The sequence below is a fragment of the Ambystoma mexicanum genome, chromosome 11, assembly GCF_040938575.1.
Source record: "Ambystoma mexicanum isolate Mex_15411 chromosome 11, UKY_AmexF1_1, whole genome shotgun sequence".
Taxonomy (NCBI): domain Eukaryota; kingdom Metazoa; phylum Chordata; class Amphibia; order Caudata; family Ambystomatidae; genus Ambystoma; species Ambystoma mexicanum.
Genome location: NC_090934.1, coordinates 1,243,680,805 through 1,243,700,019, shown reverse-complemented (window position 1 = coordinate 1,243,700,019; position 19,215 = coordinate 1,243,680,805). Strand labels below are relative to the sequence as shown.

The 19,215-nt window shown below is 43.7% G+C and overlaps 1 protein-coding gene across 4 annotated transcripts in view; it reads left to right on the top strand.

Annotated features, from left to right (window-relative positions):
• The window catches only part of PARP6 (poly(ADP-ribose) polymerase family member 6), a 628,157-nt gene that overhangs the window by 240,764 nt on the left and 368,178 nt on the right, over positions 1–19,215 (top strand). For all 4 annotated transcript variants that reach the window (XM_069624646.1, XM_069624644.1, XM_069624645.1 and 1 more), the window contains exons 7-9: positions 5,932–5,998; positions 8,487–8,636; positions 9,668–9,845. In XM_069624646.1, the coding sequence (XP_069480747.1) occupies positions 5,932–5,998; positions 8,487–8,636; positions 9,668–9,845 (395 nt within the window). The remainder of the gene's footprint in view (positions 1–5,931; positions 5,999–8,486; positions 8,637–9,667; positions 9,846–19,215) is intronic.

The following is a 19,215-nucleotide window of genomic DNA, read 5'->3' as shown; positions in this document are numbered from 1 at the left end:
CACCTTTTGCGCTTTGCATTTGCACCCCGTAGTGCAAATGAGGACAATTTGGCAGTGGGGACCTGCTTCCTTAAAGTGTAAACGTAACAGGTGCCTGCCGCCAAACTAAAAAATAATGGATCATGAGCTGCCAGATGTTTTACTGCTACTGCCAAACTTATAATCAGGCCCGATTGTTAAGGAGTGAGCTGGGCACTATATCACTGGGAATTTACAAATATCGAGCCGGGCGTTAGGGTCAAGAGACACGTAATGTCAGGAAGCGTGCTGGGTGCTAGGTCCCTGAGACTGCCCAAAAGGTTTGTGGACAAACACAAAGGGGGAAATAAGCCAAAGAACCAGTAACGCTGCCAAAGAGGAACATATTTAGACACTGTTTAGGATCGATTTCCTACACCTTTTGTTTTAGCTGCTTACAGAGAAAACACTGTGTTCCTTTTTATAGAAACCCCGGGGACCTATAGGCGTCTATCCCATTACCCGTTCTGACAAGAATAAAGACTTTTGAAGCATATCATGTCGTCTGGTGAGCTGATAACAACATAGTAAGGAATTTTTCAAAAGTGTCTAAGTAATATATTCTAATAAAATATTGAAATAAACAAATCGTACTCAACTCAAAATAGGTAAATGCAGGTTCCAATCCCTGTAAGAACGCCAAGCATGTTAAGGTAGGTGCTGAAAACCGAAATGCTAAGGAAAGAAAAAAAGGACTGCATGAGCTAATCGTGCATGCAAAGGGACAAGCTGAGATCCCCATGCCTTACTTTGATATACTCTGCTCCCGGCTCCCAACGGAGACATGAAGGCTAAGTGAAGTCGGGAACTGTTATCAAGTGAGTTGACTTTGCTTCATCTTAATACGCCCACTGCCTTAATTAAAAGTGGGATGGTTGGGCATGGGGGACATTCCATGGTGGGTCCCGAGCCTGTCATTCCATACATAGAGTGACACACATCAGGAAGACCGGAATGGGTTTGAGTCACATGCTCTCTAGAGAAGAAAGATTTAAGACCTGCACGGAACTTGACAAAGTCAGATTCGAGGTGGAGGTAAAGCTGGAGGTAGTTTGATCGGGTAGAGCCCTATTATTTAAGAGTCTCTGTCATGCCAACTCTCCAAACACCACATACACAACCTGCATTCATTTGTCGAGCCTATGCATAGCATCATCCCTCTGACATCCAGTTTCATGGTTGCTGAAGGCGCCCACTCCCCGACACAATATCCAAAAATCAGAATAATGGACACACCCCGGTAGGGAATGAGACAGGAGATATATTGTAAGTAGAACAAAGATATATTGTAAGTAGAACAAAGTTTATATAAGATAAATTGTGCACGTAGAGAACTCTGCTGCCCATAGAGTGCTCTGCCAAGCATTACACGGGCAGCACATTATAAGGGAAAGAATAGTCACCAATGACATAATGTTACAAATACACAATTATGCAATACAATTGGGTCGAGTTGTCAATACTGTGTAGAAGTGTAGGTGCTGACCAAGTAGGATTGGTTGATGCTTGGGTGTCACTCCCACATCACGTGGGTCAGCTGGGCTCATCTCTGTGAGGTGAAGGTCAGGCCAGCAAAAATGACACTTTCCCTGACTAACTGAGCTTACAATAACAGGATCTGAGAGCATGAGACAAATGACAATCATAAAGTCTGGTATGGAATGTGAGTGCTTCCCAGAGTTCATAGACAAGTTATAGGCATGCATTGTACCCTCTGCACCCTAGAGTCCCCGACCCAGGTGCCCACCTTGGAAGTTTTGATCTACTTGATGCCTCATGACACAAATAGACATGTGTTAGGATTAGAAAGAATATATGAGTGTCTGGGGTCAGGGCTCTCGGGTGGGGGGGAATTTGGGGGTTCGGGGGGTGTCATCGTTTGGCCACTACGGGAGGTCAGATGTGTATCTGTATCAAAGAGCAGAGTGGCATGGGCCTGGTGAATTACAGCTTAGCAGGGTGGGGGTCAGAAGGGGCACAAGCAGGTTAGTGGGGATGGATGGGCACTCAGGTGGGGGCCTGTTCTGTTCTCACAGAGTGCAGTGAGCTCATCTGTTCTGGGGGCACTAAAGGTTGCAACAATGAATAGCTGAATTTCTGTGAGAACAGGGTTTGTGCGAAGTTGGCAGGAGGCAGCAGGGTGGGGGCCTGGGCTGGTGGTGTGAAGTGCGGGGCAGAGGGAGGGACAGGCTTTTAGAGATCATTTTCAGGCCTAGTAAAATATGGCGTTTGGCGAATTACCTAAAATTGAGTCTTTGCATGTTAATAAGGCTTAGTTACATGCTTTCCTTGTTAGTAATTAGTAGGTGATTAACACAGATAACAGTTGTGGGCAAGGGGGGACGTCTCCCCACTTCAGCACAAGTGAGATCTGTGCATGCGGGAGTGGTGAGAGGGGCAGGATAGACCTCCTCTCCCCCAACATTGCCAACCGGCCCCATGCCATGCCCTAGCTTTGTAGCAGGCAGCACTTTCCGTACTTGGAATTGCAGTTATGCATTATTCTATTTCAAGTAATGGGCATAGAAGGTCCTGCAGGCAAAGTGACATTTAATAACAATTCAGCACTGAATGAAGATGCTCCTGACTGACCTGCATAATCTGATGTGCAATAAGAGCAGTTATCAATAGAAAAATGTCCTGCTTTCAGTCTTTTATTGTCGACAAGTGAGTGAAATTATTGCGGTAACTAAGGACAAAGGGCACCTATTAAATACTAGTCCTAACATATGTAGTTCTTGAAACCTTAGCTCTATCTTACTACTAATTGCAGACTGGCGGGCCTCATTTTAAAGTGAGCATCCCAGATTTGTCTGGCAACCTTAACAGTGCGCTGCAGCCCAGTGGGCCTGTAAAGGACAAACTATTCCTATTGCGATGTATTGCATCAACTGTTTGTGAATTGTGTTTTCTGATTGAAGTGCAATTATCAAGCTGGAATTATATGGTGGTGCTTCAATCAGGTGATTCTGTTCGATCGATATCGAATAGTTTTTTGTACGAAATAATAGAATTATGTTATTAAAATAATGACGTGCTGGTGCAGGCCTCTTTGAAGTTTATGCAATGCTGAGGGAGCAGTTGAAAAGTGAACAGAGGTAAAAAGTGGGCATAATGTGACTGAGGGTCAAAGTATTCCCGAACAATTGTGTGTGTTATGTTAAAAGCACTTATAAAGCGCAACGTACGCCCGGAGGCATCTTGGCGCTACAACCTGCGGAAAATGAATGAGTCCAACAATCCGCTGCTACCTCTGTCTGTTTAAAAAGAAAAGTCTTCATGGAGCGCCGAAAGGAGAGATGCTCAACAATGACACAAAGAGATAAAGGACGCAAATTCCAGAGCCTAGCTGCTGCAACAGAGAAGGCACGACCACCAACACGTGACAATCTCACACTGGGCACCTGAATAGTATATGACTCTTGAGAGTGAAGGGGACGGTTCGGCACATAGAGGCGGAATTTAAACTGAATATACTCGACCTCTGTGCCATAAAGAGCACGGTGCACTATATACATGTGCTTGATCTAAACCCTACAGATAATCGGGAGCCAGTGTAACTGGGACAGAACAGGAGGAATGTGCATAAAAAGAGGAGTCCGAGTAATGGTTCTGGCTGCAGCATTCTGCAACATTTGCAGACAACATGTCAAATATAGAGGCGGAGCTAGAAAAAGGGAATTGCAATAGTCCACCATACTCAAAACCACAGAGGCAACAGGGGCATGGAACTGAGGTGGTATAAAAGTCAACACTTTGCGCAGCATGCTGAGCTTCTAATACCCAGATTGACAAGATATAAGGTCCTCTGAGGAATTTTATAACAATGCAGCACGTATGATATCTAAGTTAGATAATTGAAATCTAGTACTTATGAGACATACTAAAGACGCCCTTGTAATGTGATGAGAAATCAGAGTATGACAAATCGTCTGCTGTGCGTAGACCCCACCACCATTATATTGAAGGCACTGGGTCTCATTTATAAATTGGCGGTGTAGGACAAATGCAGCGGTATTATCATATACTGCCGCATTCTCGCACCGCTCAACTATGAGGTTGGCAGAAAGTTGGAGGATTCACCTCCAGATGAGCTGGAGTTAAACCCAATGACTTTCTGCCCATTTTCGACGGAATTACCGCTGCGGAATGTCACGGTTAATTCAGGAATGCTTCAAGACATCATTTCAACATGTCCTCTTCTTTTCGCAGACTCCTTATCCCTCATTCCTCCCATTTTCATGAACTCGGAGAAGAGTGTTGTGGTTGTGGGGGTTGTTAAAGCCTTGCTGACTTTTCTCAGAAGTTGTGGAAGAGCAGTCTGACCCATATCCTCTCACATTCTACAAATACCTAAAGACTCACCTCTTCACCACTTCCTAACCTGACTCTGGTTTCCTTGTTTCCTTGTGCTCTAAAGCACACATGACAATGAATGAATACATGACAAATGAGATCAAGGAGCACAGGCAAATGAACTACATCTCTAAATGATAGTACTGAGAATAGATAAACCTAACAAAAATATATAGATAGTATCAAAACAGTCAAACCAGTACATGTGAAAAGGAACCCAAATTAACCATTGCAAAGCAGCAGAACATTGTGGAAACGTATAGGATGATTTATCAAAACTGAATGGGATACTTCATAACAAATGAACTGACCAAAGAAATGTAAAACAATGTAATCTAATGATAATGTTAATTCCAAAGTCCTAGTTGTACACAGTCCAAAAAGGATTTACTCTGAGTCAACTGCATAACAGACATAAAATGGAAAAGAGTTCCACCAGACGGATCAAAACACATCGGTTTTACAAACACAACAGGACAAGACCAAAATGGGCTTAACTCAGCATCGGACATTTCAATATAGAAAGTAATTGCTTCCACAACCTACTATTAGGTATACATATTGGCTAGTGGAAGTATTAAATCAACTTATCAGAAACTAATAATGTTAAATAAATAGCTTTAAAAAATCCTTATTGTTATCTCTGCACCCATCACAACGAAGTCCTGCATCTGCTTGCCTCATTGACACGTTCACATGCAATTGAGGCTGCAAAGAAATGCCAACCTTTGCAACACAAAATACAAATAGTCAAGAGCTCCATCTGCAGCAAGACCGCCAAGAAGGTCAGGCACAGCACCCTGGTTTGCTGTAGCAACCAATGGGATTGCTCGGATCGTGGGCTACAAGCACTGGTACAGACTGCAGTCCGGGCAGTCTCCTTGCCGGCTCCACCCACTCCTTTTTTTCACAATTCCGCCAGCACCCTCTCTCTTAATGCCACCTGCTTGCTCCCGTTTTACATCTCATGCCCTCATTTTCTATCTTCCCTTTTTCCAGAGGATCTTCCACTTGTGTCCAGCAACTGTGATGGTGATGGAAACGGAGCTCCATATGAAGCGCTGTATTCTATATTCTAGGGTAACTATCCTTGTTTGGGATAGGTTTTCTCTGATGCATGTATGCTCGCCTGCCAGCATAGTTTCATCAAAGAAAATTTTTATGTACGCCTCTATTAGCTGCCCACTTTTTGGGGGGTGCTAATCGCAATAAGGGCCCTCGATAATGACCCTTGCTTTGCTAAGGCTGTTAACTCGGACTGGCAGGCCAACAAGCCAATAATGCCCATCTACTTTTGTTTGATTAGAGCCTTGCAGTCATTTTTCTTCACGTAAGAAAGATGTGGCATTTCTATCTCTCAAAGATTCATGCATTGATCATACTACCAAAGGCTTGCACCCATAAGCTGAAGGTGGTATCCATTTCATTGCAAAACCTTGACCTAGATCTCAAACAAATGGGCACTGAAAGGGTTACCTAAATATAACCAAAATAATCCTAAATGTGTGTTAAATCAGTCTCTGCTGATAAGTCTGTCTTCTCTCCCCCTGTTTCTAGAACCTACCATTGAGGTTTTCCAGCCATCCAATAAGGAGGGGTTTGGACTGGGCCTTCAGCTGAAAAAGTAAGTACATGGGTTAAAGCTTACAACAGATTTCATTTGAATTATTATTACTTATAAACAATGTTGCCGTCAACATATAACAGTGTCCTACTGCTAAGAGGGTGGTCAGTCAAAATCTCAAAAAAATAATCTCGAATAACAATAAGGTCGAAAAAAAAAAGACCGAAAAAAAAGTTGCATTTTTTTTAAAATTATATATTTATTTTGGGGTCCGGGATTAAAAAAAAAAATGGTAAAAAAAGGGGGGGTTTGGGGGGACCCCCCCATTTCGAATAAAAAACGTCATAAAAAAAAATCAGTTTTTTTTTTTTTTTCGGCCTTTTTTTTTCGAGATTTATTTTTTCGAGATTTGTAAATTCGGTATTATGACCATAAACCTGCTAAGAGATGTGCGCGGGTGACTGCCTCCTTGACTCTTCCTTTACAAACAAAATACTTTGAGTTTGTCCTCATATGGCAGGTTACTGTGTTTCTGGAATCATCTTCCATAACACCCTCTCATGGATGGCTGCTGGCCCTTGTGCTGTACTTGGGTTGAAGGTCCAGTGAAGTTCTGGGGATAGGCAGTAGAACCCAAGGAACTGTGCAGCAGTGTAAAGACATGATGGCTGAGCTTCAGAGATGTCTATTCATCTCCTTGATGCTCAGTAATGGGGACAAAGTCGCAGTCTAATAGAACACTTATTATTAAAGAGAATGATTCTAGGATATTTCCTCATAGTTAGGAAGCTGGATTTCAGTACTGAAATATGAGGAAACTCTTCTTTCTCATCTCCTTTTCCAGTGCCAAATTTCACCCCAAATGGAAGATAATGAAACTTGTGAAGTCCATGATGCATAATGAGGACCATTTTATGCTTCCCTGTTGAACTTGGTCTCCCTACTGGACACAGAAAAGTCAAATCGATCCTGAGTGGGATGGGGAACTGGCATAACTGATAACAGTAGTGAAAGTGACAATGTTTGACACATATTAGATTAGCGAATCTTTATTCTTGGATGCAGTAATGGAAGAAAAATTAAAACTAAAGGTCTTTAAGATGTGATTTTGTGTACAGACAGATAGCGATTTGCCTCTGACTACATGTTTTAGCTTTGGTGTCAGTATTCGTTTGCCTATCCTTTTGTGAACAATAGTCATCACATTCACATTATGGTATGAACTTGGGTGCAGTGGGGGTCAGAATCAGTGAATGCGAGCAATCAAGTGGTAATGTCATGTCAAGCTGGCTTGGGAGGATAGATATCAGAAGCTATCAGTGGTGCGAGAGATGTTTGTAGAGGAGCCGGGCTGTTTACCAAGAAGCCAATACCTAGCCAATGTGGGAAAATAAAAAAAAAAATGTTTCTCACACCTCTATGCTGTTTTCCTACAGAGATGCCAGTTTCCAAGCTATTGTTTTGTAGGTTGTATGGTTTATTCAAGATTAAAGCAATGGTCAACTATCCAAGCAAACTACTGCATGTCTTCTGCTCAGGGCGTCCCACTCCTGGCCTATTTCCAGTTAGTGTGCACCACTCCTAGCCTGTCCACATCTCAAGGTACCCACAACCAGCATATTCCTTGCTTTGTGCAACCCACTCCCATTGTGTCCCAATCTCCAGGTGTCCCACTCTTGGCCTATCTTCTACTTAGAACATCACACTCTTGATCTGTCTCAATCTTAGGATACTTCATTCTTCGCCTGCTTGCCTCTCAGTCCACACAGCTGCCCAGCCCCCTTCTCGCATTCTCATGAAACTCTGAACCTAGCCTGTTCTCCGAGGCATCCCTTTCCCTTGACAGCCTGCTCCTGGTATGCCTCATCTGCCTGGTACCCCATACCGGGCTACTGCTCTGCTCAGGGCTTCCTACTTTTTAAATGTCCTAAGATGAGGACAACATATTTCCTGGCCTGACTACCTACATGTTTCCTTATCCTGATACCAAATGGAGAAAACTGGTCTTGCCCTAACTCGTATTATATAAAAGCATTTGCACTGGGTCCAAAATAAATTATACTTTTTTGATGTGTTTTTCAGCGTAACATTAAAATAATTGTTTACAACATTATTTTTTTCAGTTAAAAATCAAAAATTGCTTTACAAAATAGTCTGCTTCATTTTTGCCATACTGAAAACATTTTCAGATAATACTGATTGGGCCAACCCCTGTTTGCTCTATCCCATGTTGTACATGCCGCAAAACTGATGCTAAATTAATGTTCTCAATTTTTTGCACAAGGGCAAAGTTTAAATAGTCTGGCCCCTAGACTGTTCTCTTATCAGGTACTCCCCCCAATACCCTGGCATTAGCCCTTGTTTTTACACCGGCTCAGTGTACATTGCTCCTCACCAGGACCTCTCATAGACAAACTCACTTCTCGGCTTTTCTCACACCCCGGCCAGTATGCTGCTTGGCGCACCTCGCTTTTTGCTTGTACAGAAATCTATCACAGTCTGGCATGGACTCCATATTTAAACAGTCTCCCCTTTCATCCCGCTGTAGGATCTTGGGCATGTTCACGTCCCAGCAATGGAAACACCTCAGCAACGATGTCCTGAAGACCCAGCAGGAGAAGCGGCACAGCTGGTACAAGGCAAGCGGCACCATCAAGAAGTTCAGAGCTGGCCTCAACCTCTTCTCTCCTATCCCAAAGTAAGATGTCTTTCTTTTTTCATTCTCTCAATCTGGCTCCCACTCTCTTGCCCATTCCAACTTCCTTTTTCCTTCTCACTCAGTATGATTCCTCAGCTCTCATTTGCTTTTATTCCTGGGCCCTCCCCTCATCCAGAATTGAGTACTCTTCCTCTGCTCGCTCTCTCATTTTCTGTCCGTTGCTTAATTCCCAAATGAGGACTCTCCCTAGTTCTATCTCTCTGTCATTCTCTGCACCACAAAGTGAAGACTGTCCATTCGCTCCTGATCTACTTGCATCTGATGTCGAAGACCTCTTCCAGTTGTCACTCTTCTTTCCCCATCTCAAACAGGTGACTTCACAAACTGTCTTTTCCGTAGCTCTTTCCCACAGTGACAACTCTCTTGCACCAGTTTTCTTTGTTCCACATCATATATTGCAAACCCTTACTTCATTCTTCCAATCTATAGCTTCCTTGTGACTCTTAATGCCAGGTGAGCACCCATATTCATTCCTTTCCTTCTTCAATATCCCACAGTGAACATGGTTCTGAGCCTACTCTGCCTGTGTCTTCACACTCCAGCTGTCTCGCACCCTCTTTGTGCTCCCATTCCAATGTGAGATGTCTCCCCAATCTTTCTTGCTCCCCTTTCACAATGTCATAATGAACACTCTCTTCTACATGTGCCATACTTAGTCTTCTTATTTTAAAAGAAGGACCCTTCACTAGCCCAGTCTTTATCCACCTCTGAATGAGGCTTCACCTTTTCTCCTCTTCTTTTCCTGCATCTCAAAAAAACGGCATTCCACATGCTCTCCCACTCTACGATTCCATCCCAACAATGATGGCCCTTCTCCTGCTCTATCTCCCTACTTTTCACCCAAAGTCAGTACTTTAACTAGTTATACACCGGATCTCCCCATTTCCCTCTCTGCAGATTTCAGAGTTGTATTGGAGGTGTCACACTCCCAGAGAGAGTCCTGTCATTTTTCATTGAGTGCTTCTTCCTGAGAAAGATATCCTGATTGCTACTTTCTTGTCTGTTTGTAGGTCCCCCAGTTTCCCAGTCATCCAGGACTCCATGCTGAAGAGCAAGATAGGGGTACCAGACCTGCGAGGGAATCGATTGATGAACCGCTCTGTTTCCTGCACTATGAAGAACCCCAAAGTGGAGATTTTCGGCTACCCACAGAGTGCTCAGGTGTCTGCACCGCCCCCCAGGACACAGGTGCTGTAACCTTTCCTTTAGGTTTGGCCCTTGACACCTAGGCAATAATCTAATACTCATGGCTTAGCTATTCCACCACCTCCAAGTCAGTACACACTCACTTGACAAAAGCAATTCCATGCATGTCGATCGTGGGCCAGCAGTGCCCCTGCTGTTGCTCCACCACTGACACATTATACACAATCCTGCTCACATAACCTGATCCTGAGTCATAGTGCCCCCTGCTGATCCACTACTTGGACTTTACAGACAGTGCTGCACATACACCTAGATCTTGATATGCAGTGCCCCTACCTGGACATAATACACAGCACTGCACATGCACCTTGATTTCGATATGCACCAGCTCCAGCTGCTTCACTATGAAAACATTATGCACTGCCCCCATTTGTACCTCACCCCTGAGCTGCAGCAACCCCTACTGCTTCAACACTTCAACCCCTGCTGCTCCATTAAGGGGGATTATGCAATAAATACGTTGTGTTTCTCCAGCATTGCATCTTTCATAGATTCACATGCTGGGAATATTCCCCGGCGTCAAGCTGGGAATCCTCCAATACCCTTTTGTTTGACTTTTCCCCCAAAAAGATTAGTAGTCTATTTTGTATGCTATCCTCCTTATGGTTGCTTTAGGCCCCATCCAATGGGATATCGAATAGTAAACTCCTCCTCTCCAGCCCTTCCTCAGATTCTAATCTCACAAGTCACAGTGGAAGGAGTCCTCCAATTGTTTCTCCAGTGAGAAAACCTTTTTTCTATGAAAGTTGTGTGAATTTTTCTTCAAAACCCGAAATAACACCAAGAAGGGAATCCTCTCAATATCTTCAGGGAGGAGGACAAGGCTTTTAGTGTTGTGGAAGATAACACCAAATGAAAGCCGCGGCCAGGAAGTCGTTATTTAAGGCCTGTGACACCTGTGGCCATAAAAACGTTTTTGAAGGCAACAAGCATGGTGAGTGCAATTACTGCCTCTACCCAAACCACTCAGTAGATCACTGATATTTGCAAGGGGTTTAGTGCCAAAACCTGTAAAGATAAGCACAGATGACTCGTATGTTGGCTTCAGGAGGGAAACTATCCCCTTCAGAGTCAGAATCCGTGAGGAGCATGGCTGTGCCAAGGGAAAAAAGACCACCCTCTAAGGAAAGGGGCGAGATCTGAGGAGAGCCCTCTAAAAAGCATAAGCACCCATGGCCATGGGCCGTTGTCGACTAAGAACATGAAAGGGCAGAAAACCGTGTTGTTGACCATGCAGGGGGAAAAACCTAGGAAGAGTCTGGCGATGGCCTTGTTGTCATTGTACTCAAAGAAACAGACGAAGAGTCAGTCGAATACCGCTCGACGACAGACCTGCATTCCAACAAGGCAGCCAAGACCTCATCCATGGCATCTCCATCACCGACAAGGCCCATGGTATCTCCCCCCACCAGTAAGAAACACACCAGTAAAAAGCCCCCAATGACTAAATATTTGTCGGTGACAGACCCGTCGATGAATAAGGGCTTGTTGATGACAACAACGTCAACCGGTGGACAACGGTCACCAAATAAAAGCTAGTTGACAACTACTTCGTCGACCAGTAGACGACGATCACTAATTAAGCCGTTGTCTATGCCAACCAATAAACCCTCATCCACGACATCCCCGTTGACGAATAAACAATTGTCAGGGGTAAAATCCCTGCAGGAATCAGTGAGGAATCCCCACACTCGTCCACAGGCATTCCAAGACTGCACCGGAGGCAAAAGTAACACCTAAAGCCACAAAAGCCCCCCTGAACCGAGGAAGCCGCAGTAGAAAACAAAACTGCAGGAGGCAAAGCAAATGCATGTGATTTCTTCACCAGTATCACCTAATACTTTCTAGGAGCTCATGCCAGAGGATATTTTGCAACACGTAATTGATACAGATTTCGAGGCACAACCGGCCGAATCGTCACAGTTTTCAGATTTGTAAGACTCTGTAATCATTAAGCCACACTCTCCTAAGTTACCTCCTATGCCAGGTCGGGGTCAACCAAATGTTACCCCTTTAGAGCTGCTTTGGCCTCCCGTTCCAGTGGAGTCAGGCCAGCCAATGCCAGGAACCAGTTACCCCTTGGGGACAGGCCAACCAATACTAGGGCCCAGTTACCTGGTCTCAGAGCAATCCTTAATAAACATGCATGCTTTATTGTCAAACCCCCAGGCGTTGCTGTCCCTACAGGTCCTAACGTCATTGCAGTCTATATTAGTGCAAACGCATGCTAGGTTACCGCCTCTACAACTGCACAACCGGGGATACCACCTACGGGGAGACTACGGGCAGGTGGACAGCGAAATATTTCACTCTTGAGATCTCTAACCAGGTCTAGATCTAGGTCGAGATCACCCATACGACACACATCACCTACTAGGGTCGAGGTCACGCTCACAACATAGATGATCTACCAGATTGAGGTCTTCATTAGGATCCATGAACCCCCAACAGCACTGAAAATCTAAGTTCAAGCGTGGGAACCCAAGACCGCACAGGTCTCCATTACCTTCAACAGTGCCTCCACTACCTTTAAAAGAGCCACCACCCATAGCGGGTGGAAGAACAGGAGGAAGGGGAGCTTCCGGATATAGAGGGCGATGATCCGCAGGACACCAGTTCTATGACAACAGCGTCTACAGGGACGATGATTGGGATACAGACACTTCAGTAGATAAACCTCTGGAGGAAGTGCCTAAGCCCTTGCCGCCAGATGGCATATGGGCGTTGCATGCCAGTTTGGCCTTATCTCTTTGGAAGACAAAAAAGAGTGTTTTGTCTTCAATCATATGGGCAAGAGGAGGACCAGCTGGTATCCTTCCTAATCTCAGATCACGTATGGGATGAGGGGTTACACACATTGAAACACCCTTTTTTACAGAACCTGCCATTAATGGTAGATTAGAAAAGAAATTCAAGCCTCCAGACTTGACACTAAAGTGCCTCACGTCGCAACCCACACCAGAATCGGTAGTTTCAGCAACATCAGGCAAAAAAGCCCATTTCCACACGCAAAAGTGTATGTCCCCCAGAGAATGAAGGATGCAAGCTGTACAACTTCGGTAAGAAAGTAATAACAATTGAGGCAACAACGGTCCAAGTGGCTAATTCCGTGGCCATTATGGCAAGGTACGACCGTGAAATGTGGTACAGGATTGCCCCGTCCTCGAACACCTGCCAGCGGACAAATGAAAAGAGGCAATGTCCATCTTGAAAGAGAGCGAAGAAGCATCACACCACAGCATTAATGTAGATGTGGACCTGGCTGAGACAGGTTTTAAACAGATTGGCAATGGTGTGGTAATGAGACAGAAAGTTTGGCTACATTGCACGGATTTCAGACCCGACGTACAACACAAACTCATTCACATTCCCTTTCAAGGAGAGGATCTTTTTGGCCCGAAGATAGACGATGCCCTCAAGGCAACAAAAACAGATACCGACATGGCCTGGTAACTCATGTCTTTACAAAGCAGAAAAACTTTCCGTCCCTTTAGGGCGTCTCAGGGAGAGCCTGACCTTCCACCTTCACACGAGAGAGTCGCTCATATGCAAAAGGGACATACTACCCCCAAGGATACAGGAGGTCCTATCAGGGTTATCAGAAGCCCAAGCACTTTAGACAGCCACAGAGGGGCAAGCAAGCCCCAGGTAGTCTTGCGAATTACTGCATTATAAAACTCCAATATTAATTTGCCATTAAAGGATTTTAAGAAGACAAATATGCTCAACCTATTCTGCTTTAACATTGCTAATGTTACCCTATAAGCAGAGAGCAACATTCCAACATCATGTACTTGGCATTACTCATACAACCCATTAGGGCAAATAATATTCAAACAGCTACATTGCTTTACACACAACCTCCAATTTTTCAGAGTTCCATCGGCCATAGACCTTAAATGCAAAGGTCATTCATTCTCTGTTGCAAAAAAATGGTTTCACTGAGCACATTTATAATCCTACCCAACAATATTAGGGGATGTTGCAAACAATCTGGTTTGCGCTACAAACTAATTGTCTGTATGCACGTTCAAGACACTTTCTTAAACTGCCCATGATATTATGGTGAGACTTTAAATATATTTTGCTTTCAAAGTATTGTGGATATGCAAAATCCCAGGGGGCATTTTATGGTATCAGCAGAAGAAAAATAAATAAAAGAAAAATAAACTGCATGCACAAAAATGCAGAATTCGGCCGTGCAAAGAATTACGAAAACCCATAATGATGATCAAGGGGAGCAGGTGTAGCAGAGGTTGCAGGGGTGTCCCCTGCACCCTATGATCGACATTATGGGTATTCGGGGATGGCAGGGTGTCCCCCGCTTCCATACAAAGGAAAGCAGGGGACAAAGAGTTAAAAGAAAAAAGAAAAGGTCCCTGCAGTGGATGTTCTGCCTCTCAATGGGGAGGCAGAACTCACGTGGCAGGGTCCACGTAGCAATGAAGGAGTACAGGTAAGTTGGGCGCTGGAGGTAAGTATGGGTGTTTTAAGGGTTAGGGAGGTGGAGGGAGCGGGGATGACGGGCGGTGGTAATGTGTGTGATTATTTCCATTGCGAAAACTTCCAATTCGTAATTTTCGGATTCAAAATGTTTGTAATCGAAATAACGTATAACCTATTATATTGCTACATTCCATCACTTTTTACAGAGCTCAATCAACTTTTATTGGAGGCCAGTACAGGACCCAGGGGTGAGGAGTGAGGGGCACCGGGGAGCACTCCTGGAGTGTGAAGGACAAATGAGCAACTTTAAAAAACCAAGTTAGATGTTTGGGCAGTACAGTACTGTGAAGGGAATGTGCATTTTATTTGCATTAAAGGATGGTAAACTCTAGTAACAGTCTAGGAAACTGCACCTTTTGTTTCTCTCTATGCTCAGCTGCTGAGGGCTTTTTAATATAATCAAGTTTTCTGTGTTTATTTTAGTGACTCCTGCATCCTCATGCATCTTGTTTAACTGTTAACCGTGTATTGCAGAAGATGGCCCCCTAGTTTCACGGAGAAGGCCTCCATCTGTTGTACCACTGAGCATTGCTGCTTTTAAATGAAAAGGCAAATGTATGTGATTTTGTTGAAAGGGGTTCCATAAATAATTCAGCGAGGTTCTTACTAAATTTCGCCCAGCGAGGTTCTTACTGAATTCCGCCTAGGCTGGTGCGAGGAAGGGTGAGGAAAGCAACTATAGGCTATATTATGTGCCCAGTCATTTCACTTCTTATGTACTGGTTACACACATTGATCTGATTAGATTTTAATCCCTACTTGGAATTAAATGATCTTTTAGGGAGTTAAAAAGCAATTAGCTTTTGAAGGGCAGTAATAATATTAAAGCTCCTTCCTAAGGTAAACTGCAGGTCACTGATTTGAAACTATTAGAGGAACTTCATGGGTAGAAGCAGGGGATAGGCTTTGATTTGTTTATTGTTGGGCCTATTTGTACTCCCTATTTTCTTTTGTTGGGCAAATGTGCCTGTCTTTAGGGAGTACAATGGGGTAGTATGCGTCAGTAGGGCTAGCTTGGAATAAGCATTTTCACTGCTCTGTTCACAGGACAACGTAATGTTGATGGTAAGGAGTGGTACCTAAATTCCGATTGTCATAGTCTGTGGTGAAGTTATTCTGATGCAATTATCATCCTGACACACATTACGAGAGGCATGCTCTCCTGGTCCATGAATTACTTCATTAAAGTGGCACACAAACTCTTATTTGCATGTTTTATGGCACAATCCCTTTAGCTGCCATTGTTTCATCTTGTAAATAATGTACATGTCTACATTTCTTGCCAGCCATATCAGTTGTGATGATATTTGCTTTTTATAATACGAGTATTTTTTCCCCCAGTGGCATAAAACATGTTCTGCATTGTCTGAGCAATTTTAACAAATTAATAGCCACAACTAATACGATCATTTATATTTTTTTAATGTATTTAATTGATTTATCTGAACTAAGTCAACTTTTCAAATAACCAATACGATTCATATTACACATGTAAGAGAACTGGAAGAAACATTAGAATATGTAAAAAGTGAAAAACATAAAGCTTAAATTAAATTAATAGGCATTATAGACCAATGTAAAACATTACACATGTTGACATGTGGACATCACCTGTAATTACCATGTTTGGGTTTATGCGATTTGACTCTTTACAATGGTAATTCATGGTTCTGGTATATGAGCTTGTGGAGTTTTATGTGCAAAATGTGAACCAACGCCCCTGTTGGACGGATATTGAAATCAAAGTTAGGGAGTTGCATAATTCTGTAAACATACGTGTTCCTGAAATCATACAATTTAAAAGGATGAATTGTGCAAGATAGTGGGTTTAATTCTTTATGTTTCACCCCTGGTGCTGAAACTCATAACTTTAGTATCACGTGACCTAACAGTTTGCAATAATAATTAAACTCTAAATATTCACAATAAATTCACTCATTAAGTTGATAATACAGTTGTTACAAGAAGACATTATTTGAAGGCCAATTAGATAGATCACAGTCGAAGCATAGATTAGTTGACAGAGGTGTTCAAGTTAAATACTTTCAGGTTTGATTAAAGTGCAGTGAATTTAGATACGTAATTGTTGCAATTGCTAATGATACTTTTTCCATGCAAAAGATAATATGCCATAGAGTTTCAGCATCAAGATTTCTGAGGTGATCAAAATATTTTTTAAGGTGATAGGTACGTTTATCTTTCAGTTTTAAGCAGTCAATTATCAGATGCTTGATGGTTTTGGGTTGATTTGCTTGTTTGCAGAAGCAGCAGATGTTTTCATCTGCAATTATCATCTTCCATCTAGATAGAACGTCTTTGGTGGGCCATAGATTGAATCTTGTGTTCAGTATTGCATTTCTGATGGTATTGGATGGACATTTTTGTAGATATGATTCCAGCGTGTGGGAGCTTTTCACATTACAGGATTATTTGAAAAATCCTTGTATCCTGTGCAAGTCTTCTGAATTTTGATCTAGTCAATCTGGAAGAGTTTTTGTTTTGCACGTGTGGGGTTCTCGAGTAGTAAATCCGTTGAAATGTCTGCATCCAGGAGTATATTCAAGACAGCCAATTTCCATGTTTTTATGAATTTGTGGTTAGTCATGTGAATATATCAAGCTAGTATATACAGGAGTTGTTTAGATTCTGTAGCCAGTAAACATTTCCTGTGTAATGTACACTTTTTCCAGGAGTACATAGAGTAGAGGGAAATAAGACTCATCTCGTGCCTGATGATGGCAATTGGTACAGATTGAGGTAGGCGCAAAAGATGTTTCCAGAATGTTCCTTCTATTTTTGCCCAGAAGGCCTATTATTTATATTGAGCATACAATATTTGTTATGCATACACTTATTTTTCTATGTATACGAGTACTTTTGCTAGCTACTGTTGCCGACCTTGAAGTCTTGGACTGGTTGATGAGCTCTCTTTATAATCACAAATAAAACTTTTTTTTAACCTATGTCTTTGGAAAAACTGCCTTGTAAGGAATTGCAGAGGTTTGGGAGAGGGAAATTCTCCAAATTCATGCTCGCAAAATGGCTTTCCTCATTAGTGAGTTGTGCACATAGTAAATAATGGACGCACGAAAGGCAACCACTTCCGCACTTCGAGAAAAACAATTACAGTGAACATTGCCCACAACCAGTTTCGAGTGCTATCATTCAGCCTCACGTGTGCCACTCAAACCATTACAAAATGCCTAGTGCCCATTGCCGCAAGCCTACAAAAGAAGGGCCACCACGTCTACCTTTATTTGGACAACTGGCTCATGAGGGCGTCAACAAGCGCTGGGGCGCAGGAATCCATGTCGGAGATTGTGCATACACTCCAGAGCCTAGGCTTCTCGATAAACTACAAGAAGTCCTTTGTGCAGCCATCCAAGAAATTAATCTTTATTGGGGCACAATTCTCAACATGGGAGCTGCAAGTAAGACCGTCAGTGGACAGAGTGAACACACTAACTTCACTGGTTCCCACCTTCGCACCGCGAAACTGGACATCGGTGCGCACATGCATGCGCCTTCTCGTGCATTCCACTGATGCCCAACTGCAGGCTCTCCATGCGGCCCCTGCAGGAGTTCATAGCCGCAAATTGGTCCCAAGTGGCAGGAAGATAGGAAGACAAGGTCTTCATTGCCCCCAAGCTGGTACACAAGCTGCAATGGTGGGCCAACAAGGACAGCCTCACAAAAGGGAATCTGTTTCAATAACTTTGTCCCCACAAGACTCTCATCATGGATGCATTCATGTCTGGTTAGGGAGCCCATGCCGACCAGCTGCATGTCAAGAGGCTCTGGACAGCCAAGGAGGGGACACGCCACATCAAAGTACGCTCAGCAGTGAGATGAGCCCTCAAATCCTTCCTGCTGTTGCTAAAAGGATGCACGGTCAGGATACTGACAGACAATACCACCACAATGTTTTACATCAGGAAGCAGAGAGAAACGATATGTACGACCCTGTCCCAGGAGGCCCAGCAGATGTAGCACTGGGCCATCTCCGACCACATGCTCTTACAAGTGTTCCACCTCCCAGGAGTCCAGAACAAGGTGGTGGACAGCCTCAGCAGGCAATTCACTCAGTCTCATGAGTGGGAGCTCGACAACAGTCAACTTCAGAGAGTGTTTCAGCGATGGGGGCATCCCTCCATAGGCCTCTTTGCCAACAACTGCAACAAAAAGTGCCTGCTTTTTGCCATCAAAAGTCCACAGCAGGGATTGAAAGGAGATGCTTTCTCCTTTCCGTGGACAAACCTGTATACTTTTGCATTCCCGCCAATTCCAGTCATACATCAGGCAATACAAATGATAAGGTCACATCCGTGTCGACTCATCCTGATCGCTTCCAACTGGCTACGCCAGAGATGGTGCTCAGACCTTCTCCAAGTTTCGGCGGACCAGCCGATAAGGCTGCTCAATCGACATCATAGCCCAAGACCACGCCAAGGTCCTGCACCACGACCCGCAGTCCCTAAAGTTGACAGAGTGGCTACTGATTTTGCAGAATTCGGATGACTAGGCATTTCATAAGATTTCAAAGACATCCGTGCAGTGGCCAAAACGCCCTCCACAAACCGTTTGTATTGTCTTAAGTGTAAAGGGTTCTGTGAATGGTGTGCGAAACAGAAATCGGTACACCCGCTCACCGTTCAGCCGGAATAGCTTCTCCTGTATCTGCTGTTTCTGGAAAAGGAAGGGCTCAGTCACTCATCCATCTAGCTGCCATCTCCAGATACAAAAGAAGAAGGGGACACAAACACCTGTTCAGTGACGGATTGATTAAGCATTTCCTAAATGTTTTTTTCACCCTTCCCTCCAGCACAGAAAACTCTGCCAGACTGAA